The following is a 20,823-nucleotide window of genomic DNA, read 5'->3' as shown; positions in this document are numbered from 1 at the left end:
GAATTATGCAATGTGAACATTTCAAGACACACTCCCCTGAACACACGCATTCCACATAGGACTTTCAATGCACCTTTTGTTCCAAAAGCTTCCAAGCACTACACTGAATGGATCAACCGGGGCTTGCATTTGTTCCCCACGAATGAGGAATTCCCAGGAAGTGCGGGTCATACGCTCGCACTGATTACGTCCCTACCCTTTGTACACCCACCTTGCTGTAGTACCATGGTCGGGTGACACAAAACACGGCGTCAATCCAGCTGTAAGCCACGTTGACTGTTCATTTGCCTTCCATGGCCACCACTTCAAATGTATTTCATGGAAACAACACTTCTTTCAATGTTATACAGATTCCTTCATCAAGGAAACTGCACGCGCGCTACACTAAATGGATCCACGTGTGTCTACCCAGAGAGGCGTGGGTAAGCCGTTGAATCCCCTTCGTGCTGGAAACCGGGGCTTGCAATTGTTCCCCACGAACGAGGAATTCCCAGTAAGTGCGGGTCATACGCTCGCACTGATTACGTCCCTGCCCTTTGTACACACCCCCCTCCCCCCGCTCGCTACTACCATGGTCGGGTGACTTGGTGGATTATATATAGAAAAGCAGCCAAAACCGCAAAGAACAATGAAAAGTCTACATGACTCACAGGTGCATGTGGACTGTGCAAAGAGGAAAACGACTCAGGTGACGAGTTGGGGGTGGGCACATGAGCAGGCAGTGCATACTGAACGAGAAATCAGCAGACTAGCATGACGGAGGGGGCGGAATGGGCGTCCTTCCCCTCTCCTCCCGTTCTGCCCTCCGCGCCCGAGCGCCATCCACCCCCATCCCTCGCTCTGGGAGGAGAAAGCGCGACGACGGTCTGCCAGTTTTCAGTCACGGACAATTGTATGTTGGTTCGTTCCGTGCATTGTTACAATGTTACTTTTCTTGGTGGTTTATTACATTACCGATTTTTCAAATGTTAATTTTTTCCCTGTGCTTAAAAATCATTAAAAAAAGCGGCCTGATTATGCAGCGTATGGTACGCCGCGGGTTGGCTAGTACAATATACTAATGCCTGCTGTGAAATGTTTATGCAGTAAGGTATAAACTGTATAAAGCTATAAACTGTATACTTTGGATTACAGATGTGCATGAAAATTCTAAAACTACTGTTTAAGTGTTTATTTAACACAGAATCAAGGACATTGTGTTAAGCCAATACACATCAAGACAATCAGGGCTTTCATTACCTTGGTCATTACATGGGAGGTGATTTTAAAAGAGTTATGGATCACATCAGAGGTTACAGTTCAAGCAGCCTTTTTCATTAAATCAAAATGAAATACATATCTATGCATATAAAAGGCAAAGCCCTTACTGACTCATCACTAATTCTCCCACTTTCCACATAGGTGGGAAGCTGAAATTTTCCGTGCTCATTCCTTGCAGTGTACTTACAAAAGTTAGGTATGTTTCATGTCCTTTTGCAACATCCAAGGGGGGGAAATGGGTGTATCCCCTAAACTGTATATATAGATAGGGGAAACCCCTCCTCACTATTTCTGCGACTTCCAATATACGTAGGAAGCCCAAATTTCCCATGCTCATCATTTACACTGTACTTACAAATGTTAAGTATGTTTCATTTCGCAACGTGCCCCGTAACAAACTTTCGAAAATAATGTCTTCTTTTTGGCGGTTCTCACCATTATGCCATAAGGAAGTTTCATAACCGACCTCTTCTTTTGGCAGTTTCATTCCTTATTTCTATTAACAGACGATTTATTTCATGGCAGAGACGCACAAGGGCCACCCCCGGTCCCCATTCCTTTTTTTGCATGGTCGCTGTCCGCGCACCTACCACATGGTTGGCTCCCTTGCCTATGTACATTAACGACATCCTGGTCTCATGTGCCTCTTCACTCGCTTCCTTACTTTCCTCAGCTGTTCGTTGTCCTCACTTCTCCCTTCTTCTTTACTCCACCACTTCAAGCCAGTTATAGTTTGCCTTGCTTCATGTCTTCCTGCTGGTGATTCCTGCCTTTTCGTTTACTCCACCACTTCAAGGCTGACATTGTTGGGTTTCCTTACTTCTTCACGTCTCCGTCCTCGTGGCTGTTGCCTTTTCTTTTACTCCACCACTTCAAGGCTGACATTGTTGGGTTTCCTTACTTCCTCACGTCTCCCTCCTCATGACTGTTGCCTTTTCTTTTACTCCATCGCTTCAAGGCTGTCATTGTTGGGCTTCCTTACTTGCTCACGTACGTCTTTCTGGTGCTGATTTCTGCTTTTCATTCCCTGCTCCACCGCTTCTTGCCTTCCTTCATACTTTCTTTCTCAACAGGTGCAAGTTTACTCCTAATAACATGTCTATTCCGGTTATCACTGTCGATCACAATTTCACCGACACGTACCCAGTGGTTTCCATGCCCAGAGATTGCGCCAGCCTCTTCCATTCTCTCACTTACTTATTACATGGCCATGTCACTCTCAGCCTTGATATATGTAGGGACATTGTGTCTTATGTACTGAATGACTGGGACAGGTTCAAAGTGTGGACTGAGGACGGTACAGGAGACAATTATACCACACAGGACCACTAAAGCAGTGAAATGCTTAAGCTCTCAACCTATGGTTCTGCATGTGAATTGATAGCTGCTGCGGAATTATTTCATTGTCGCTTTCAAGTGTATAGAAATGGGGAAATATTTTACACCTTTGGACAACCGGGAATGCCTGTTAAACATGCCTGTTAGCGATTTGGGTAGTGGACACTCTGACAACGTGGACACAAAGTTATCAATGAAACCTGTTGTATCTTTACAACGGTTGACTAATGCAGAATGTAACTTGAACACAACACATTCTCCAAATACGAACCTGACTGAAAGAAATAATGATAATCAAATCCTTGATGACAGCAACACTCATAGCAGTGACAAAACAACACAAACACGACATAATAGACATGGTAGATTTTCAGATAAACCTAGTCCCTTTGTAAGGCTGCCGCTAAATACTCTCAGGCAAATCCACAAGTTCATAGAGATGCAGTTTCTTAATATTCCAAATCGCATCCTCATGTTAACACAGCTTCTGTTCGTAGGTACGATCTGAATAATGACAAACAGCTCTTTAGGAAAAAAAAAAGGTTGCACTCAACAAAACAGATTGTGGATTTGCCTACGATCCATACATAGATTATGAAAATGACAAAACCGTACAGATCGGTTCAATGGATGTTGTCTGTGAATATTGTAAAGCTCGCAAGTGGAAAGGCGAGTCTCCCGGTTTGTACTTTACGTAACCTTTCGCACCTTATTCATACGCTTTTAAATGGTGAACATCCTGAAAGTGAGCATTTCTTGAACAACACCGCATTTCAAATGACGTCATTTGGTGCTAACCAAATTGTCGAGGGACATTTCATGCCCTCATTTAAAGTACAGGGGCAAGTTTATCATTTGATTGGCAGTCTCTTACCTATGCCCCTCCCATTCCAATTTAAACACCTCCAATTTCCAGTAAGGGTCTGCTTTGCTATGACAATAAATAAGTCACAGGGTCAGACTCTAAAAAAATGTCGGCATTGACTTGACACAAGATTGCTTCTCACATGGCCAAATGTACATTGCATGCTCAAGAGTAAGCTCAGCAGACCAAGGTTATTATAGTTTTGCCTTTTTATATTAGTTTTTATTTCTATATTTTTTTCTGACCTTACTTGGAAATTCAGTTTAGTTTTAGTTTTCCTTCATTGCGTATTTTTAGTTTTAGTTTAGTTTTTATTTCACAAAGACATTTCTATTTTATTTTTATATATATTAGTTTCAGTTTTAGTTTTAGTAATTATGGCATGGAGCGTCTATGGAGTTAGTTTTGTGTCACAATCAGACAGAACTGTACACTTAACAGATTTGGATATGAGTTTAATGTTAGTGGAAGCATACTACACTGCCTGGTTTACTATCTGGTTTTGTTTTTGTCTGATAAAAACAAGCATAATCAAAACTAGACACTGAATATGAACAATTTTACACAATTTTATCATTTTAAAAATATTTTCTCATGAAAATCACAGGGGCTTAGGAAGAACAAGGCTCTTAGACTTGAATGAGTGTGCAGACCCCACCTAGCTGTATTAAGGGAAACAAAGAATAACAAGCATGTAGTGTCAAGGTTAGGGGCAGTGAGACTTGAATAGACCACCATAAAGGACAGTAAGCCCATAATGAGAAGAGCAAGAGCAGGTAATAGGAGTACGGACAGGCATAAAACAACAGAGATCTCAGAGAGTCTGAGATTAAGAACAATATATACATTATCTAAACCTGTTTATCCAGAGTAGAATTGCAGGAAATCTGGAGTCTACCTCAGCAGGTTTGGATGCAAGGCAGGAAAAATCCCTGGTATGCATATGTTTGATAAGGCTGATGTTAAGAACAAAAAGAATATGATATTTCAACTATCTATTTTGATAAAGAGAGAAAAACATTGAAAAAAGGGAGACAAATATTTTAAAATATAATTCTGCTAATGGATTACTTTCACAATATCAGGTATTTTGAGTTGTGAATATGAACTGAAAAAGATAAAAATTAATAAATATGGAATAAATACAAAAACCCATTAGTATGTTTAGTTTTTCATCACTTGTCAGACTGTCTACCTTTGTTTGTATCGCTTCGTTGTTAAACGATGTTTTTAAAGCAAAAGTGACTGGTCAGCAACAACATGCTGATCTTGTATAATGACCTAGTCAGTCTCTCAATCAGTGCCATTTTATTTTCAAAAACCGGGAGTGCTCTCCCCTCGATTTTCTTGTATACTCAGATATGGGGATGGACATTTGAGGAGTAAACCGCAAGACAATGATTATATTTTTATATTCTGTACATTAAGGAACCATCAACAAGAAATCAATTTAATAATATATTGAACAATTATTATAAAAGTGAATTTGAATAAATCGGACTCTGCAACTGTATAAATAAAAAAAAATTGAGTATGTGTTCAGGTAAAGTACCACTTCTGGGTGATGGATTTGGCCCAAAAGTTAATACAGAAGTATAATTGTGGCGTAACAACCACATGCTGAATTTCATCCATCTATCTAGTTGCGTTTTTGAGTTATCGTGTTTTTACACACACACACACGCACACACAGGCCCACACACACACACACGCGCACGCACACGCACACGCACACACACACACACAGTTCCAAAGAGCAATATTGTTGGACACTGGTTAGTCTATAATGTCAAGATTCATCAAAATATCTTGGTCGAATTTTTTCATGATTACTATACTTTCTCTATACTTCATATATGAGAAAGTAAAAACGATTTCTCCAGTGCGAAGTGGCAGGTGAATTGCTGTCAACAAAAAGCAGACACCTGAGAAATAAACTGAAACGTTACTCACTCGTGATTTTTCTGTCCATATGGTAAATGTTTTGTTGACAAGCACATTCTGATTTCAGCCGTTTGAATTACATCTTGATATAGAACAAGCGCAAAGAAAGGTGGCATGCAAATCGCTTTCTATTTCGCACGCTTTACGCACCCGCACTCAGCTTGCTCTGTCACCGCAAATGCTGTGTGAACAGCCGCCCTCAGTCACCAGCCGCTGTTCACTGGATGAATATATGCGGGCGGCTCGTGGTGGATGACTTTCTGTTTAAGAGTTAAAACTTACAAGGGTTAAAGACTAACGGCAAGAATATTCATTCAAAAACGAAAACTAAAAATATTTTAGTAAATTATTATCTTATTTCAGTTAGTCTTTCCAGCTACTTTAATAGTTTCATTTAGTTTTAGTTTTTCATTACGGTTTTGTTAATTATTTTATTTCAGTTTACGAAAATGTTTTTTTAATAATAGTTTCAGTTTTGATTTTAGTTTTCGTTAACTATAATAACCTTGCAGCAGACAGCCTGGTCATTTTACAGCCCGAGGGCAGAACTGCAAACGTTGTTTACAAAGAGATCCTTACATCCTAAAAATGTGCATTTCTCATACACAACATTTACAATCATAAATTAAACTATTTACAATCATCAAATTCACTCTCAATACTAAAATAAGCCTACGACAATTACATTGACAATCATGTTACGTTATTTTTAAAATGTTTCCTTTTCTTTTTCATAACTTTTTTAACACACTACTTCTCCGCTGCAAAGCGTAGGTATTTTGCTAGTTTGAATATAAGGAATACATTAAAATGCAATTTTCAGATACATGTCCCTCTATAAAAAATTTTGGTGTGAATCTAAAACTTAAACTAGCTCATTCATTTCAAGTGGCTGGCACTATGACAAAAAGTGTTGGATGGACATGAGACATACACTAAAAGTGTACTAATGCACACTCATGGTTTTAAATTATCAAGGAGGGCAGGGGCTTTAAAGCAAAATCAAAGATTGATATACTGGTTTTGAGGCAGGTGATTTTGGTACTCAAACTGAATCTTGAAAATGTGACACATTTTTCAATTATGACTGAAATGCAGTTGAGCTACCTATAAGAAACACATACAAGTTTACGTCATTGATGAGTGGAATGCTGTCCAGTAAATGTATGCAGATTTCACATTTCCCAGCGGGTCATACTGGTGAAACAATTGCCCAAGGTCTGAGAGAGGTACTGAAATAATGGAAAATGAAAGAGCAGCTGGTACGACAACTGATAATGGAGCACAGGTTTGTCACAGTTTAAATTATGAATTTGAGTCAAGGTGCTATGCTACCCATCAGCTTTGAACATTGCCACAGATGGTGGACACTGACCTAGGAGAGACTGCTAATGTGAAGTTCATTCAGATCTCGTTTCAGTTCTATAAAATTACAGTTAGACAATTATAATAATTTCAATGCTTTTTCCTATTATTTCATACTTGTTTGTTTTATTTCAAAACATTATAATTTATGTAAAAAACAAATATGTCAATTGTTATATTTTCATATTATTCAGAAGCCCAAAATTTGAAAAAGAAATTGCATGCTGAATTGATAATTTCCCTTTACTATGTTTACTGCTGCACAATAAAAAAATGTATTTAAAATATGTTGGTAACTTTTGTCATAACTTCAGTTCATGATACATAATATATAATAATGCAAGGCAAAAATATTGTGATGTTTAGTACTACCATCTCATTTTTATATTATACTGTGATTAACATTTTTGCCATACTGTCCAGCCATAATTTCAGGCCATTTAACTTTCAAACTGTAGTAATATCCAAACTATAGACTTTACATTTTACTTTGAAGATGAGGATATCCAAAAAATCCCAGGATAAACTCTGATTATCTGAGCCTTGAGTAATATTGCAACATCCTAACATTCTAAAATAACAATATTAGATAGATAGATACTTTATTAATCCCAATAACTTTGAATAATGTTAACGTTTAGAGCAGAACCATCAGATTCAGCATTTAAAAGAAGACTGAAGATTCATTATTTTGCTACAGCTTTCTTTTCGTATCCCATTTAATAAGTATTTCCTGTTCTGTTTCTCTTTATTGCGTTACATGGTGGCGTTTGGTACTGTATAAAGTGGATCGATCATCACCACTGAAGCACTCACTGTCATTGCTACTAGCCTGTGCTGTGATGTGTTGCAGAAGCTCCAGCAGTTAAATCCACATTGCCAAACAACTACCCTTGAGGTAAATTAGATATAATAACAGAACAGAAGTAATAACTGATTCAGTCTCTCTACAAGTATGATACTGATACTGATATGCTGAGACTAAACTAAAACTAAACCATACAGGTAAAGGCTTCATGCAAGAATATTTAAAAAAAGTCAACACAATTTTTAAGAGAGCTTCATTTTTACTGCAAACAGTAATTTACTAATTGTACAATTCTCTTTAGCTCCACCTTTGAACTCTATTGTGTAGCATTTCACACTCCAGCTTTACGAGATATAAGCTGTATGTAGGAATGCACGAAAATATTTCACTGTTAAATATTTTTTTTAAGTAGTGAACTCCAAGGACACAACTCATTTAAATTTATAAGGTATACAGAAAACTTCTTTAACTGCCATCTTTATCCGATAAAACCATTTTGCATTTTAGAAATTAAAGTCTTCATTCAGTGCTATGAGGGCACAATAGAATGAACTTTCAGTTTTCCAGATAACAACGCTTTACAATATACTTGTGTGTATATATACTGAATATATAAAAATGTATATACACACATACATACATGTCAAAGTGTTTAGAAATATTGTGCTAAATATTTTGCAATGATTTTGTTTATTAAAACAATATAAATACTATAATCTTGCCACTTGGGGGAGCAGCACTCTAGTACACAAGTCATTGCCAACTTCATGGATTATTTCTTGTTTGCACATTTTAGCTAAAATTCTCTCCAGCATTCCACTGTAATTGCCACAACATCTAAGTGTACAAAAACAGAAGTACGAAGACAGGATTCCAGATGCTTAGTCACTTTAAAGTAATAAAACAAAGATATGTCTACCAAATAAAAACATGCATTGCTGGTGTCCTTTGGTAAATGCAACTGTGAATCTTTCTTCATCAATATATATTCATGTTGTACAATTTCCTAGAATCTTGGAAGAAGAAAAATGGCACAGATAAGAGACACACACATAGAGAGACAGACAGTGAACAATACTGGATAGGAGAGAAATACAGATAAACATACAGCCAAAGGTACAATATTAGATAGATAGACAGACAGGCAGATAGAGATACTCACAAAACTATCTGATACAGATCTTCTGATCTTCCTTTACGTAACTTTAACATCCATGCTCCTGGGTTGGCTTTCAGCTGAAAGTAACCCTGTTATAAAGATAATATAATCAAAAACAATACACATTTCTATTTTTGTAATATTAACAAACGTTCAATAACATTAACAGTCTGTTTTGCTTCTGATTGCCAATGCTTGACCGAATGGATCATAAATTATTAAGAGAATTTGTTTTAATGCATGTGAGTAGCCAGTAAATTAAACAGATATTTTAATTAACTGATAAAAATGTATTGTATTCCTTCTTACAGAAACTGCACAAAGCAATCAACATTTGTTTTCTTCCATATCAGACAGTACAGTTTAGGTCAGAGGTGTGCTGTTGCATATGTTGGTAGCATAAGGCTTTAATAAAGCTAGCACTTTTACATTACCCAGCAAATAAAGAGAAATACATTCAGTGTGGAATCTGCAATAAACTTCAAAATGAAAACATACTGTTTTATTTATTTTAGGAACTTTATTGATTCTCGGCCTCCATGTAATTCAAGCCATATATTGCAAGCTTAACTATTTCTTGCAAGGTATCATTATTTTCTTTTAAAATAAGCATTTGTCTGTTAACAAAAATGGTTCCATCCTGAGCTATTACAGAACAGAGCCTATTGCATGAAAACCAATTGTATAATGTTCACAGAAACAGTGAAATCTAAATTCAGGAATCAATAGGATTAGATATAGTGGAATATTTTAGATATTGGGAAAAACCCACTGAATACAGTTGATATAGTGGTAGTAGAAAGCATACAAATTCCAAAGAGAAACAGCAGTGTGGCACTAATGCAGACCTTCATTTCAATCAAAGTAAAACAAGTGCCTGGGAAAATGATACTTTCTGAGCAAACTAACTTCCAAGTTAACAACATAGTCATTTCATATTAGGCATACAGAATTCAGATGGGGGAAATAGCTGTTTCATATATTTTTTTAATCTGGTAACCTTGGTGACAACTGATTTACTAACCTGCAATTTCTAATATTTTCTGCTCAGCCTTGGAGCAGCTGCATGCAAAGAATGCTTCTAAAGACTCTACTGAAATACATCAAAGGGGCATTTTTTTATTGATAATACACTTCCCCTAAAATTAATATTAATAACCCCTTATGCAGGACTGTCCATTACATTATTTACAGCACACATTCATTATCTTTTTAGTCTGAGACAACTGGCAATACCTGGAAAATCATTTTGATGGCTTGAGCTACTTTAAATAAGTGTGAGGACTTATTGATTTGCACACACAAAATAGATAATGAAAAGAGGAATGCAGGAAAGGCAGCAGCAATCAGCACGGAAAATCAGGATTTATGACTTCTTTTGAAATGACAACAAAATGGAAAAGTAACTGCTAAACAAAGATTTGCTTCTGATGTTTACATATATTGGTTGAAATGAATCCTCCTGTTTAATAGCTTCTCACATCCATAACTGTCAGTTCTTTAATGCTATGCTGCAGAACTCTTGGCATGACGAGTTTAGAATACTATTGCTTTCAATAGTTCAGTAAGGCTTTAAAGGAGCTGTGATGTTGGCAGAAACCCTGTGTCCTACATTTGCTCACAAGATATATTGATGTAAATCACCTTGCACTCAAACGCTGAAGCATCATTTTTAACATTTAAAAGCTGTTTAGTGTTATTATTAAACTATTGTTAATGCTTAAGCTTTTTTAAACTGTGATTCTGAAATTAAGTTTTATTACTGTATATACATTCAGTATTTATTATAAATATGTATTCCAATTTACTTGAAAATGCACTTCAAATATATACTATATAAAGCTAGTCCACAATGCAAAGAGTTGATGTTTGTAGAATCATTTCACAAAAAGGCTTGTTTTTATCCATTAGGGATAGCTTGCTAACCTGTGGAATTTCAGTCTGAAGGTGAAACATACATACACTTTATTCACATTGTTACTACAAACGTATTTTGATGTGGGGTTCTTAACCCACAAAGTGATTAATAAACAAAAAAAAAAAAAAAGAAATAGAGAGTATTCTATTATTAAGGTAGAGTTCCCAGAAGTTTGAAGTAGTAAATGGAAGTTTCCAGACCATTCCAGTATTAAGTAGGAGTTTCTGTTTTAGCCCTTTTGATTTTTTAATTTTTGAGCAAAGCCTGCAGAGGCCACTGTTATCTGACATTCCTCGACATCTTAAGCTAACAAATTAATCTAAACATCTGAAGTTGGAGGATCTGGTAACAAAAATAGCAACATTCTTCTTTGATGTCCTTATGGAAAAAGACAAAGAAAAGTCTCAAGTCACTTCTCAAGAATCCACCAGAAGAGTGGAGAGATGATCCAGTCCTCAATGAATTTTGTGAGATGATAGTGAAGAAAGTAGCTGAAATAGTACATTTAAAAGTACAATGACATACTGACAAAGGACGAAGAACTGAAACAGGTTTTGTTTTTTTCAAACTGGTCACAAAACATCGCAAGAATCTTCCAACTTCCAGCCTACAAGTGTGGAACAGTTGTTTAATGTTCACTTCAGATGACATAAAAACTGCCACATGGCGTGACCTCTAATCGTTGTTCATTTTCCTTTGGGGGTCAAACCTTTTATATATCTTAATGACCAACTAACTTCCCTAATGGGAGCTTTGTCTCACCTACTCTCTCTCACCTTTTCTGTTTCCATTACGTTAAATTCTTTCTTAAATCAGTTATTTCCTTCACTGTTTATGCCATGTTCCTAAGCCGCACTGTGTGGGACCATATTGTTTTTTTAACATCAGGTATAATAATGTGTGTTTCCTATTAAATATAATAAAGTTATGTATTTTAATACTTACTTCTTTATCATGGCATGGCATGAGTCTTATAATGTGCTGCATGTTGGTTAAACATGCAAGTAAGAATTTCAATGCATCCTATACATGTGACAATGGTGGTACTACTACTATTACCTGCAATAAGTTTAAAGGTAATAATGTTTAATAATATATCATTTGTAATTACTTTTTACCACTCTGTCTTTCCATTCTCTCATCAGTGTAATGACAGCTAACTCAGTTAGTTTCCTATGAATCAAAACCTTTTCCAGAAATATTTATAAACAAACCAAAATGCTAACAGCTTACCAGATTTGCCATTACAATGGTATCTTGAATAAGTAGGTTATTTTTCACACCGAGGGTAAACTGTAGCCCACGGGGAGGCTGTCCAGTTGTTGCATCAAAGCAGTGTCCTTCAAGCAACAGATGCCCTAGTTCATACTCTGCTCTCACAAGACCATCTATCTGTAAAACATTTTGTAGAATTGATTAATAAAACATATTGCATTTACAAATTATCAAAAAGAGGTATTCACTCATTCATTCATTAATTTTTCTTCAAAAGGTAGATAGATCACACTCATTCATATCAGTTGGGAAACATTCCAGGCAGTAAAGGACCGGTTGCAGTGATAAGGTATGCATATGATGGTAGTCGACAGCAAACCTTACTGCTACAGACATAATAAATAATTTGGTAATTTGTTAACACTTTAGATACAAAAATAGATCTTTTACTCATTTACTCTTATGTAACAAGACCTTAATAAAGGCTTATTTTGGTTTTCATAACACTTATAAAATTACTTGTTAATATGGAAGATTTACAGTTTTTATACTAAACATGTAATATCAACAAAAGTGTCTCTCAGTTAAGCCGCCTCAGACCACTCCAAAGTGAGTTTCTGTTTGTAGGCCATATTGCAGAGATGAATAAACACTGACTCTTTGTAAGAGTTATGAAGGCCCAAAGAAGTGTTAAAGTCTTGTTACATAGTAATAAATGAGTACCTAAACTAAACTGTTACCAATAATTTTATAAAAGCTTTAACCTACACTAAATACAGCTAAGATGACAAGCAGCTTATCTACAGAATTGAAAACCTTACCTCTTTTAAGTGAATATTATCAAGGTCGTATGAGCTTCGAACTGCTTCAACTAACCAGTTTTCAGGGGTAATCATATTCAGAGTCAATAAGGGAGCTTCTGGCAGTCCAATAAAATGTGCTACAGGCCCTGCTGAAATGCGTTTGTTAGCCAGGAATATAATATCAGGTTCCAAAACTAAACGGTAAAAGCTGAAAAATAAAGCATTTGAAAAATCTGTATTACAAAAATACTACCATTTTGATCTCATTGTGTCCAACAAATTATCCAATTAATATGCAGGTGATATCAATCAGTACAATCAAAGCAATTTATTTCACATTGGTTTAAGAAATGAAAATTGTAAGCAACTAATATAAATAAAAAAATATTAAAAATAGGAAGCAGCATTTACAATCATTTCTTTTGATATGACTAGGGACTCATCTTTAAGAACGCTTTTTACTACCTGCAGTGATGACATACATTTTTTAGGGGTGATGTAAAAGCCACTGTCTCAGATGATCCATTATTGGTCTGGGAAATTTGATATGTACAGAAATGCATCCTCTCCTCCCCTTTGTGAAACTTAATCAAAATTTGAAAAGCAATATATACTAGTATAAAAACCCTTGTTAACATAATTACTTTAAAAGCTTTGCTTTGTAGAAATAATTATTTCAGTGACAAGGGAGACTGATTTAGCACGATTGCTGTCACCTCAGGACATGTAATGTGCAACAGAAAAATAAGCCCAATTGCTCCCGCTTTTGCAGATAAACACCATATCAGGTTTAATGCTCTATTGGAAATGGATGAATGCACTCTTTGTGCAGTGAAAAATGTGCCCTGACAAAAGAATCAATAGACATTGAAATAAACATTGTTATAAACTAAACAATTCACCTGGACTTCAAACTTTTGTCCAAAGCTCTTTGTGCATATACAAAATAGAAATATTTCACATAACAGTCAACCTGCAATACCAGCCAAGTTTATAAAACAAATGAATCACCATTTAATACTATTTGTTTGTTTTATCATTAATGTACAAATATAGCTCTGTAATTAAAAAGAGCACTGATGAAGCTTTCACAGGAGTAGTAGCACTATCTAAATGATGGCAGGACTCAGTTTACTCTGCTAGTAAATTAATGTCCATCCATTCATTTCAATAAACGCTTTTATGAACGATGCCTTGTTACTGCATGTATGACATTTTAAAGGGTAAGATTTCCTTTAACAAAATTTTAAATACAAAATGAAACTGGATGTACTGGTGTGTTTTTATTTTTTCCCATATTAAACAATAATCCACTTTGACATCCTTCATTTACCCCTATTACAACAAAATATGATAATTAATTTATTTTAATTTTAATCATTTTATTCTATATTCTAAAGTAAATGTGGGGAAACATGTTCATGAAGTGTCTTGGTAAAACATTTTATTTTTCATTACACTAGGTTAAAAACAAAATTAACTGAAACATTTAAATGATATGGGCGGCACGGTGGCGCAGTGGTAGTGCTGCTGCCTCGCAGTTAGGAGACCCGGGTTCGCTTCCCGGGTCCTCCCTGCGTGGAGTTTGCATGTTCTCCCCATGTCTGCGTGGGTTTCCTCCGGGCGCTCCGGTTTCCTCCCACAGTCCAAAGACATGCAGGTTAGGTGGATTGGCGATTCTAAATTGGCCCTAGTGTGTGCTTGGTGTGTTTGTGTGTGTCCTGCGGTGGGTTGGCATCCTGCCCAGGATTGGTTCCTGCCTTGTGCCCTGTGTTGGCTGGGATTGGCTCCAGCAGACCCCCGTGACCCTGTGTTCGGATTCAGCGGGTTGGATAATGAATGGATGGATTTAAATTATATTGTCATGAATTAAGGACAATGAAAGTGTAAATTTTTAAGGAAAAAAAAACCCTCTATGGTTAAACTCAGAGGATATGGCATAGGGGTGCCGTAGCATGATGGAGCACATCATGCATTTATGTGCAGACGTGCATTATCTGGGTAATTGTCGGACAGTTAAAAAGTACAGTCTGAGCAGAACAGAGGGAGAATGATAGGAGAATGTTTGGAGTGAAGAGTTGAACAAGAGACAGCAAGAACTACATCAAGTATGCACTGTGGCGAAAAGGAGGCAGTTTGTTCGGGCCCCTGTTGGGGAGTGTAGCTAATGCTGCTCAAAGGCCCGTTCCCACTTAACTGTGGTGTAAGACGGGGATTGGATTTACCTTCCCATGTATCTAGGCAGCATGATGTAGCATATGGGAAGACGGAGGGCTGGCGAGGTGCATCACGGCCAAAGCCAAAGGCGACAGAGTGGATGTGAATCAGGTGATGGAAATCACAGCTGTAGGAGTTGCTGTCAGCTGGGAAGGCCCATTTGAGTGAGCTGGGGAGACAAAGAGAGATCCGCGATAGACTTACAGAGGAGCTCGATATTTCTCAGTGGAATTCAAAAGTATTTATTTTTTTATCTCTATAAGAGCTCTGTTTTTAAGTGAATTATTTCTTGTTATTATTTATTATCTGCACTTTATTATTTGGACTTGGTTTTAATAAACATGCACTTTGCACTGACTTTGGATAACATAAATTGGTTGTTGTTTCTCACTTGCTGCTGTGCCCATCTGGTTATAAATTTCTAGGGGTCATGTGGATGGTTTAAAGATGGGTATGTGCCCCGGACGTTGACTCCTGACAGATATACAGTGATCCCTCGCTATATCATGCTTCGACTTTCACGGCTTCACTCTATCGCGATTTTTTCTCATACACGCTTACGTCACTACGCATGCGCTTTGTGAGAACATTTATCTAAGCCCCACGATGGCTCCTAAACTTGCTGCTTTTTCTAAGCCTTCTGGCAATGAAACTAAGCACCGGAGGAAGATGCTTACCATCCAGGAGAAGGTGAAACTCTTGGATATGATCAAAGATGGCAATACCCTACAAAAGCTTCCTCACGCATATGAAAAGACAGCGCCAGCAACTGCCTATCAAGATGTTCTTCAGCCGCGCACCCAGACACCCACTGCCTACTCCTAGTACTCCTTCAGCGGAAGAAAACAACGACGCACCTGCTGAAGATACTGCACCACCTTGTCACGCTTGGGTCACAGATTTGCACAGAGACACAGGAGGTTGCAGAAAAAAAAGAACTTTATTCAAAGCACTGCAAACAAACATTTGTCTCTTTTCAAAAGTTTAAACGTGCTCCATGACAAGTCAGAGATGACAGTTCCGCCAGAAGCAGAGAATGTCTGAGAGAGAGAGAGAGAGAGAGAGAGAAACAAAACAACCAATTCCAAAGCTGAGAGGCGCTGCACAATACTTTTAAGTAAGCGGAGTACCGCGTGACAGGTTTATCGCGCGTTATAGCGCAAGAAAGAAGGGTAAGGAGCAATGTGAAGGTAGACTGTCAGCTGTTTCAGGGGTTTTCCCAGGGGCGTCCGTGTCCTCTGAGGGTGCGATCAGCGCTCCAGCTTACAACCTGAAGACTCTTCTACTGAACTCGTGCCTTCATAGGTTAGTAGTTGTGTGTAAGAACTGTGTGTGTGTGTGTAATTAAATGTACAGTACAATAATAATAATATGATATTTGTAATGTCTAATATGTCTTATTTTCTCTTATTTTGTCTAATATATTGGGTAATACGAGTGTAATGGTGACTAAAGGGTGTTATTTCATGTCTAGAGGGCTCTAATAATGTTAAAAAAACATTTAGAAGGTCGTAAACAGGTTTTCTATACTCTAACTGTGAAAATATTCGATTTATAAATAAAGAATCCTACTTCGCGAAAATTCATTTATCGCGGTAGAGTCTGGAACGGATTAACCGTGATAAACGAGGGTTCACTGTATTTATTAATACAACCAAGACCAATTGGTGATAAATTGCTGGCAATTTTAAATCAAGCATATAATAATATTTGATGAGAACAGTGGCATAGTGGTTAGGACTGTTGCCTCACAACTTCAGGAGACAAGATTATAGAATTATACTAGATCATTATCTGTTCTACACTGAATTTCTTCTAGGTCCCTTAGTCTTTTTCTTGCACCAAAAAGATGTGCTCCCTGGAATTCTTGTTAGTTTCAAATTGGCCCACTGTCAAAGTAAGACAGAATTAAACTGGTGTGAAAGTGGATAGATGAATAGGTGGACTGATAATTGGAACAATGCTAATTCAAAATTCAAATTAATTGCATGTGTTTACATGTAAAAATGTATACAATTGCATGTTTTAGAGCACAGAGAGTTATGTTTCTCTTCCAGCAAGTACATTAAATCTTGCTATGCACGAATTCTGTTCTTACACATTTTATTATCCATTATTATAAAAGTGAAACCCATTTCACAGTACCTGCATTCTAATCACATGTATTCACAGGCTGCAGGATAGGGCTTGGACAAACACCAGGGAGTTGTATTCACGGCCATATGTCAAAGAAAACAAATTCTGAGAGGCGTATTATACAAGAGTGATTTATGAAATTGAGCAATAACCAGTCTGTAATTCCCTTAGATGTCTGGGGCTGCACGTGTGCTACATCGAATAAATCAACATCATGGGCGCCTGCACGTTGGGGTTAAGCAAGGAGGAGCATGCATCCTCCCCTTGAATTCAGGTAATACTTTTGTTCCTTTAAATTTGTCTTTGCGTTAATGGATTTCAAATGGAATTACCATGGAAAAATCATTAATTATATTGCACTTTTAACTTTTACTTTACATTGTGGTCTATAACTACTTAACTGTACACCAATCCTTTAATATTTGTAATCACTCTCTCCAAAAATTGCTCTGTTATATTTGCATAAAAAGCTTGTAGCCGCAGGAGTGTAAGGCAAGTTCAAGCACGGGTAAAACACGCGCCGAAAGAAATCTCTCAGTCCAAAAGTTTGTTTTAAAATATTTAGTGAAAATTCAAAGCAAATAATCCACATAAGAAAAAAGTTGTTACACACGTAGAATAAAAGGCAAAGAAAGAAAAAAGTATCTTCTCTAAAACTTTAGTTGTTTCTATACTTAAAGATTCTTTATTTCTTCTTCTGTAAGCTTTAAACGTACGGTGCAGCACATATAATTAAATGCTTTGTCTTTTAAGTTACCTGGCAAACAAAACACGCACACAAGGTACGGTTTAAAACCATGTGGCCTCTACGCCTTACACATGGCAAGGCTGATCACTAACTGAGAATAATGTTTAGTCTGAGAGGCTAGAAATAATTAGAATATACCATTTCAATTCCACTTATTGGGGTTATAGGAACCTCCCATAGATAATGCACTAAAATATTTATATAACTTAAGTAACTAGCAAATGGTTCTTAAAAAGCTCACTATCCACATCAAAACCCTCAAATTCCAAAAAAAAAAAAAAGTAAAAAAGTGTAAAAAGTGAGAATGTGCCAGTAAATTTTAAAATGCTTGCACTTCCAGAAAAAAAGAAGAAGAACATGACGCTGGTAGTCTGGCCATAGGGATGCATTTTGGTGCCATTTAATAGTGTTGTTTTGATTTTTTATTATTATTTTTGCCTCATTATTAAATAAAACAAGTTTACAATATCCCCTCCTCTTGCCTCACAAACGCAGTTCAGTTTTTCAGTCACTAGGTAAGCGTTCTTTTCAAAATGCCGTTATGTCCATTAAGTATATGTTTTAAATGTTTATTTATATCACAGTAAATTCCCATTCTAGTGTAGAAGGAAATATAATTGGTTTCCAAAAGGGAATAAAATCGCTGTGTGAACTTTTTATACTGTAACTAAACATGCACACAAGTGTTAAACAGGTAATGTACAAAGTGTTTTAGATGCTGTATATTATGCAGAAGCCTCCCTGTTGGAATGTACATACAGGTGTTTGAGTGTGTGAACATTTTATTAACCTGATCAATAACTGACTTTCAACGGCAGAGCAGCAGTTTGAGTTGTACAGTGGCTTGTGTCTTGGTACAGTACCTATAATGCACTGAACTCCCCTTCCAATGGCAATGAACTTTCTTGAAGTTAATGAAGGCAAAATGAAAGCACAACTGCGGTATTCAGTTGTTTTCAACCACTTTTTAACATGTAAATATCAGACTTTGGACTTTCTAAAACTGCACTAATTATCTTCATTTTCAACAACTATTATTTATTTATTTACTTACTTACCTATTTATTTATCAAATGCCTTTATCCAAAGAGACTTACAAAGAAAGTTATAATACATACAAGAATGAATGTGCAAACATCAAAGCATCAGAGAAAAAGACATAAAAGCAAACAAACGAGAGAAGAACTATTACATAATTATACAACTAGCCTAAGAAAAAAGTCAGTATTCTTAACTCTTTGCTAGTATAGCAGCAGCTATCCTGTAGGAGAGACGCTAAGCATATCCAAAATATTTTACAAAAAAGTGAGTTTTCAAAAGATGCCTAACACTAGAAGCCCTGAAACCTACGAAAAAAGTTGTAATTCCGGACTACCTGAAATTCCTTTGTACCTCTCTATTAGCGTCTTTTGTTTTGCAAATGTATTTATTTCTATGTACGTAAATTTTGGATAACAGGAAATGCGAGGCAAGAAATGTCGAACACATACTGTACCTAAAACAGAATCTTTTTTCATGTTATAGTACTAATGACAAAATTTTGACATGAAGTGTATAATGTGTGAAGACTGATGTCCAAATATCAAATAAACACTTTCACAAAAGTTTTTCGTAGGCTTCAGGGATTCTAGTGCTAAACACAAGTAAATTGGGTGAAGTACAAAAAGATAAAGGGAAATCATTCTACAACTTTGGAGCAAGAATGGAGAAACATTATCTAGTCTTGGAACATCTGGAAAGAGGAGGGACAGTCAGTAGAAAGACACAGGCAAAATGGAGAATTCTTTGAGGGATATGTGGAGAGACCAAGGATTGGAGATACTGAGGAACAGACCTGATCAGAGAACTGTAGGTCATGACAAGAGTTTTGAACTGAACCCTAGCAGCAACAGGAAGCCAATGAAGAGATCGAACCAGATGAGTAGTAGGAGTCAAATGAGGAATTGAGAACACCACTATGTGCTAAGGGCTCCATGGCGCAGTGTAGGTTTTTAACACTAGAATCCATGAATCTTACAATATTTTTCATTTTCCCTGATCTCCGTAAGTTTTCCTGACATAAGCCAAGAAACTCGTAGATCCTTACCACTGTGGTAATAGCCCGCTTTTGTTTTGCAAATGTGTGGTTTAGTGAAACGTAGCCTGCTACACACCCCCCACATTAAGTCAGATGAAGGCATCGCCATGCTACACTCCTCACAGCTAAAGTCTGTATTGAAATGTCTATCTGGCGATGAATTTGTAAGGAATTATATAGGTAATGAAATATTGCAATTTGAAATACATACATTTCATGTGTATTCCGTGTCTACAACGGTCTGTGTAAATACAGAATGACAGGAAATGTGAGGCAAGAAATCCTGAACACACGGCTAAAACAGAAAATGCTTTCACACTGAAGTGTAGGAGGTGTAAAGACTGAAGTCCAAATATCCATGAAACGCTTTCACAAAAGGTGTAAAAACAAGTACAATTTTATTCAAGAATAAAAAAAAGAAAAAAAAAAAGAAATTGCTCAAATGATATAGTTGTTACAATGGTAACGCTGCTCCGTCACGGATCTGCGCAGATGGCGCAGTGGATAAACTACCGCTTACCAGTCTTACTGCTTACCGACCTGCTGCCTTGGCTGCCTCCGCCGGGTATGCCAGATCAGTCGGGGTTGGTTGTCCTCCCGTCTTCTTTCTCGCGCATGTGCACATGGCATAGGTGTGGAGATTAGCAGCTCCCAGCATCAATTACGGACATGGACGATTCTGCGCCTGCGCACTTCAGTGTGGAAACTCCCAAGTCCGTATCATGCCTAGGAACCGCTCCGGCCACACTACCACGCCCCCTCCTTAAGCCGCAAGTGTGGTGATTATTTATTTGAAAACTGGCCATCCATTTCAAGCCACAGACCTGCTATACCATATGTCTGTTTGCGCAACAAGACACCAAGAAGAAATGAGTTAACTGCGTTTGTGAGTCTGCTTTTATCCCTTCAGCGCTTTTACAAGTACCATAAATTTAAACAGGATGTTACAGACTCACATCAAATGTATGCT

General features: G+C 37.0%; 1 protein-coding gene across 1 annotated transcript in view; it reads right to left on the bottom strand.

Moving 5' to 3' along the window:
* Positions 1-20,823, bottom strand: part of uggt2 (UDP-glucose glycoprotein glucosyltransferase 2) — a 638,028-nt gene that overhangs the window by 124,837 nt on the left and 492,368 nt on the right. The window contains exons 28-30 of the mRNA XM_028799549.2: positions 12,694-12,883; positions 11,891-12,049; positions 8,743-8,828 (exon numbers count right to left, since the gene is read on the bottom strand). Coding sequence (XP_028655382.2) covers positions 8,743-8,828; positions 11,891-12,049; positions 12,694-12,883 — 435 coding nt within the window. The remainder of the gene's footprint in view (positions 1-8,742; positions 8,829-11,890; positions 12,050-12,693; positions 12,884-20,823) is intronic.

The sequence above is a fragment of the Erpetoichthys calabaricus genome, chromosome 4 (genome assembly GCF_900747795.2).
Source record: "Erpetoichthys calabaricus chromosome 4, fErpCal1.3, whole genome shotgun sequence".
Lineage (NCBI taxonomy): Eukaryota > Metazoa > Chordata > Cladistia > Polypteriformes > Polypteridae > Erpetoichthys > Erpetoichthys calabaricus.
Note: the sequence above shows the minus strand (reverse complement) of the source record. Positions and strands in the feature narration are given on the sequence as shown.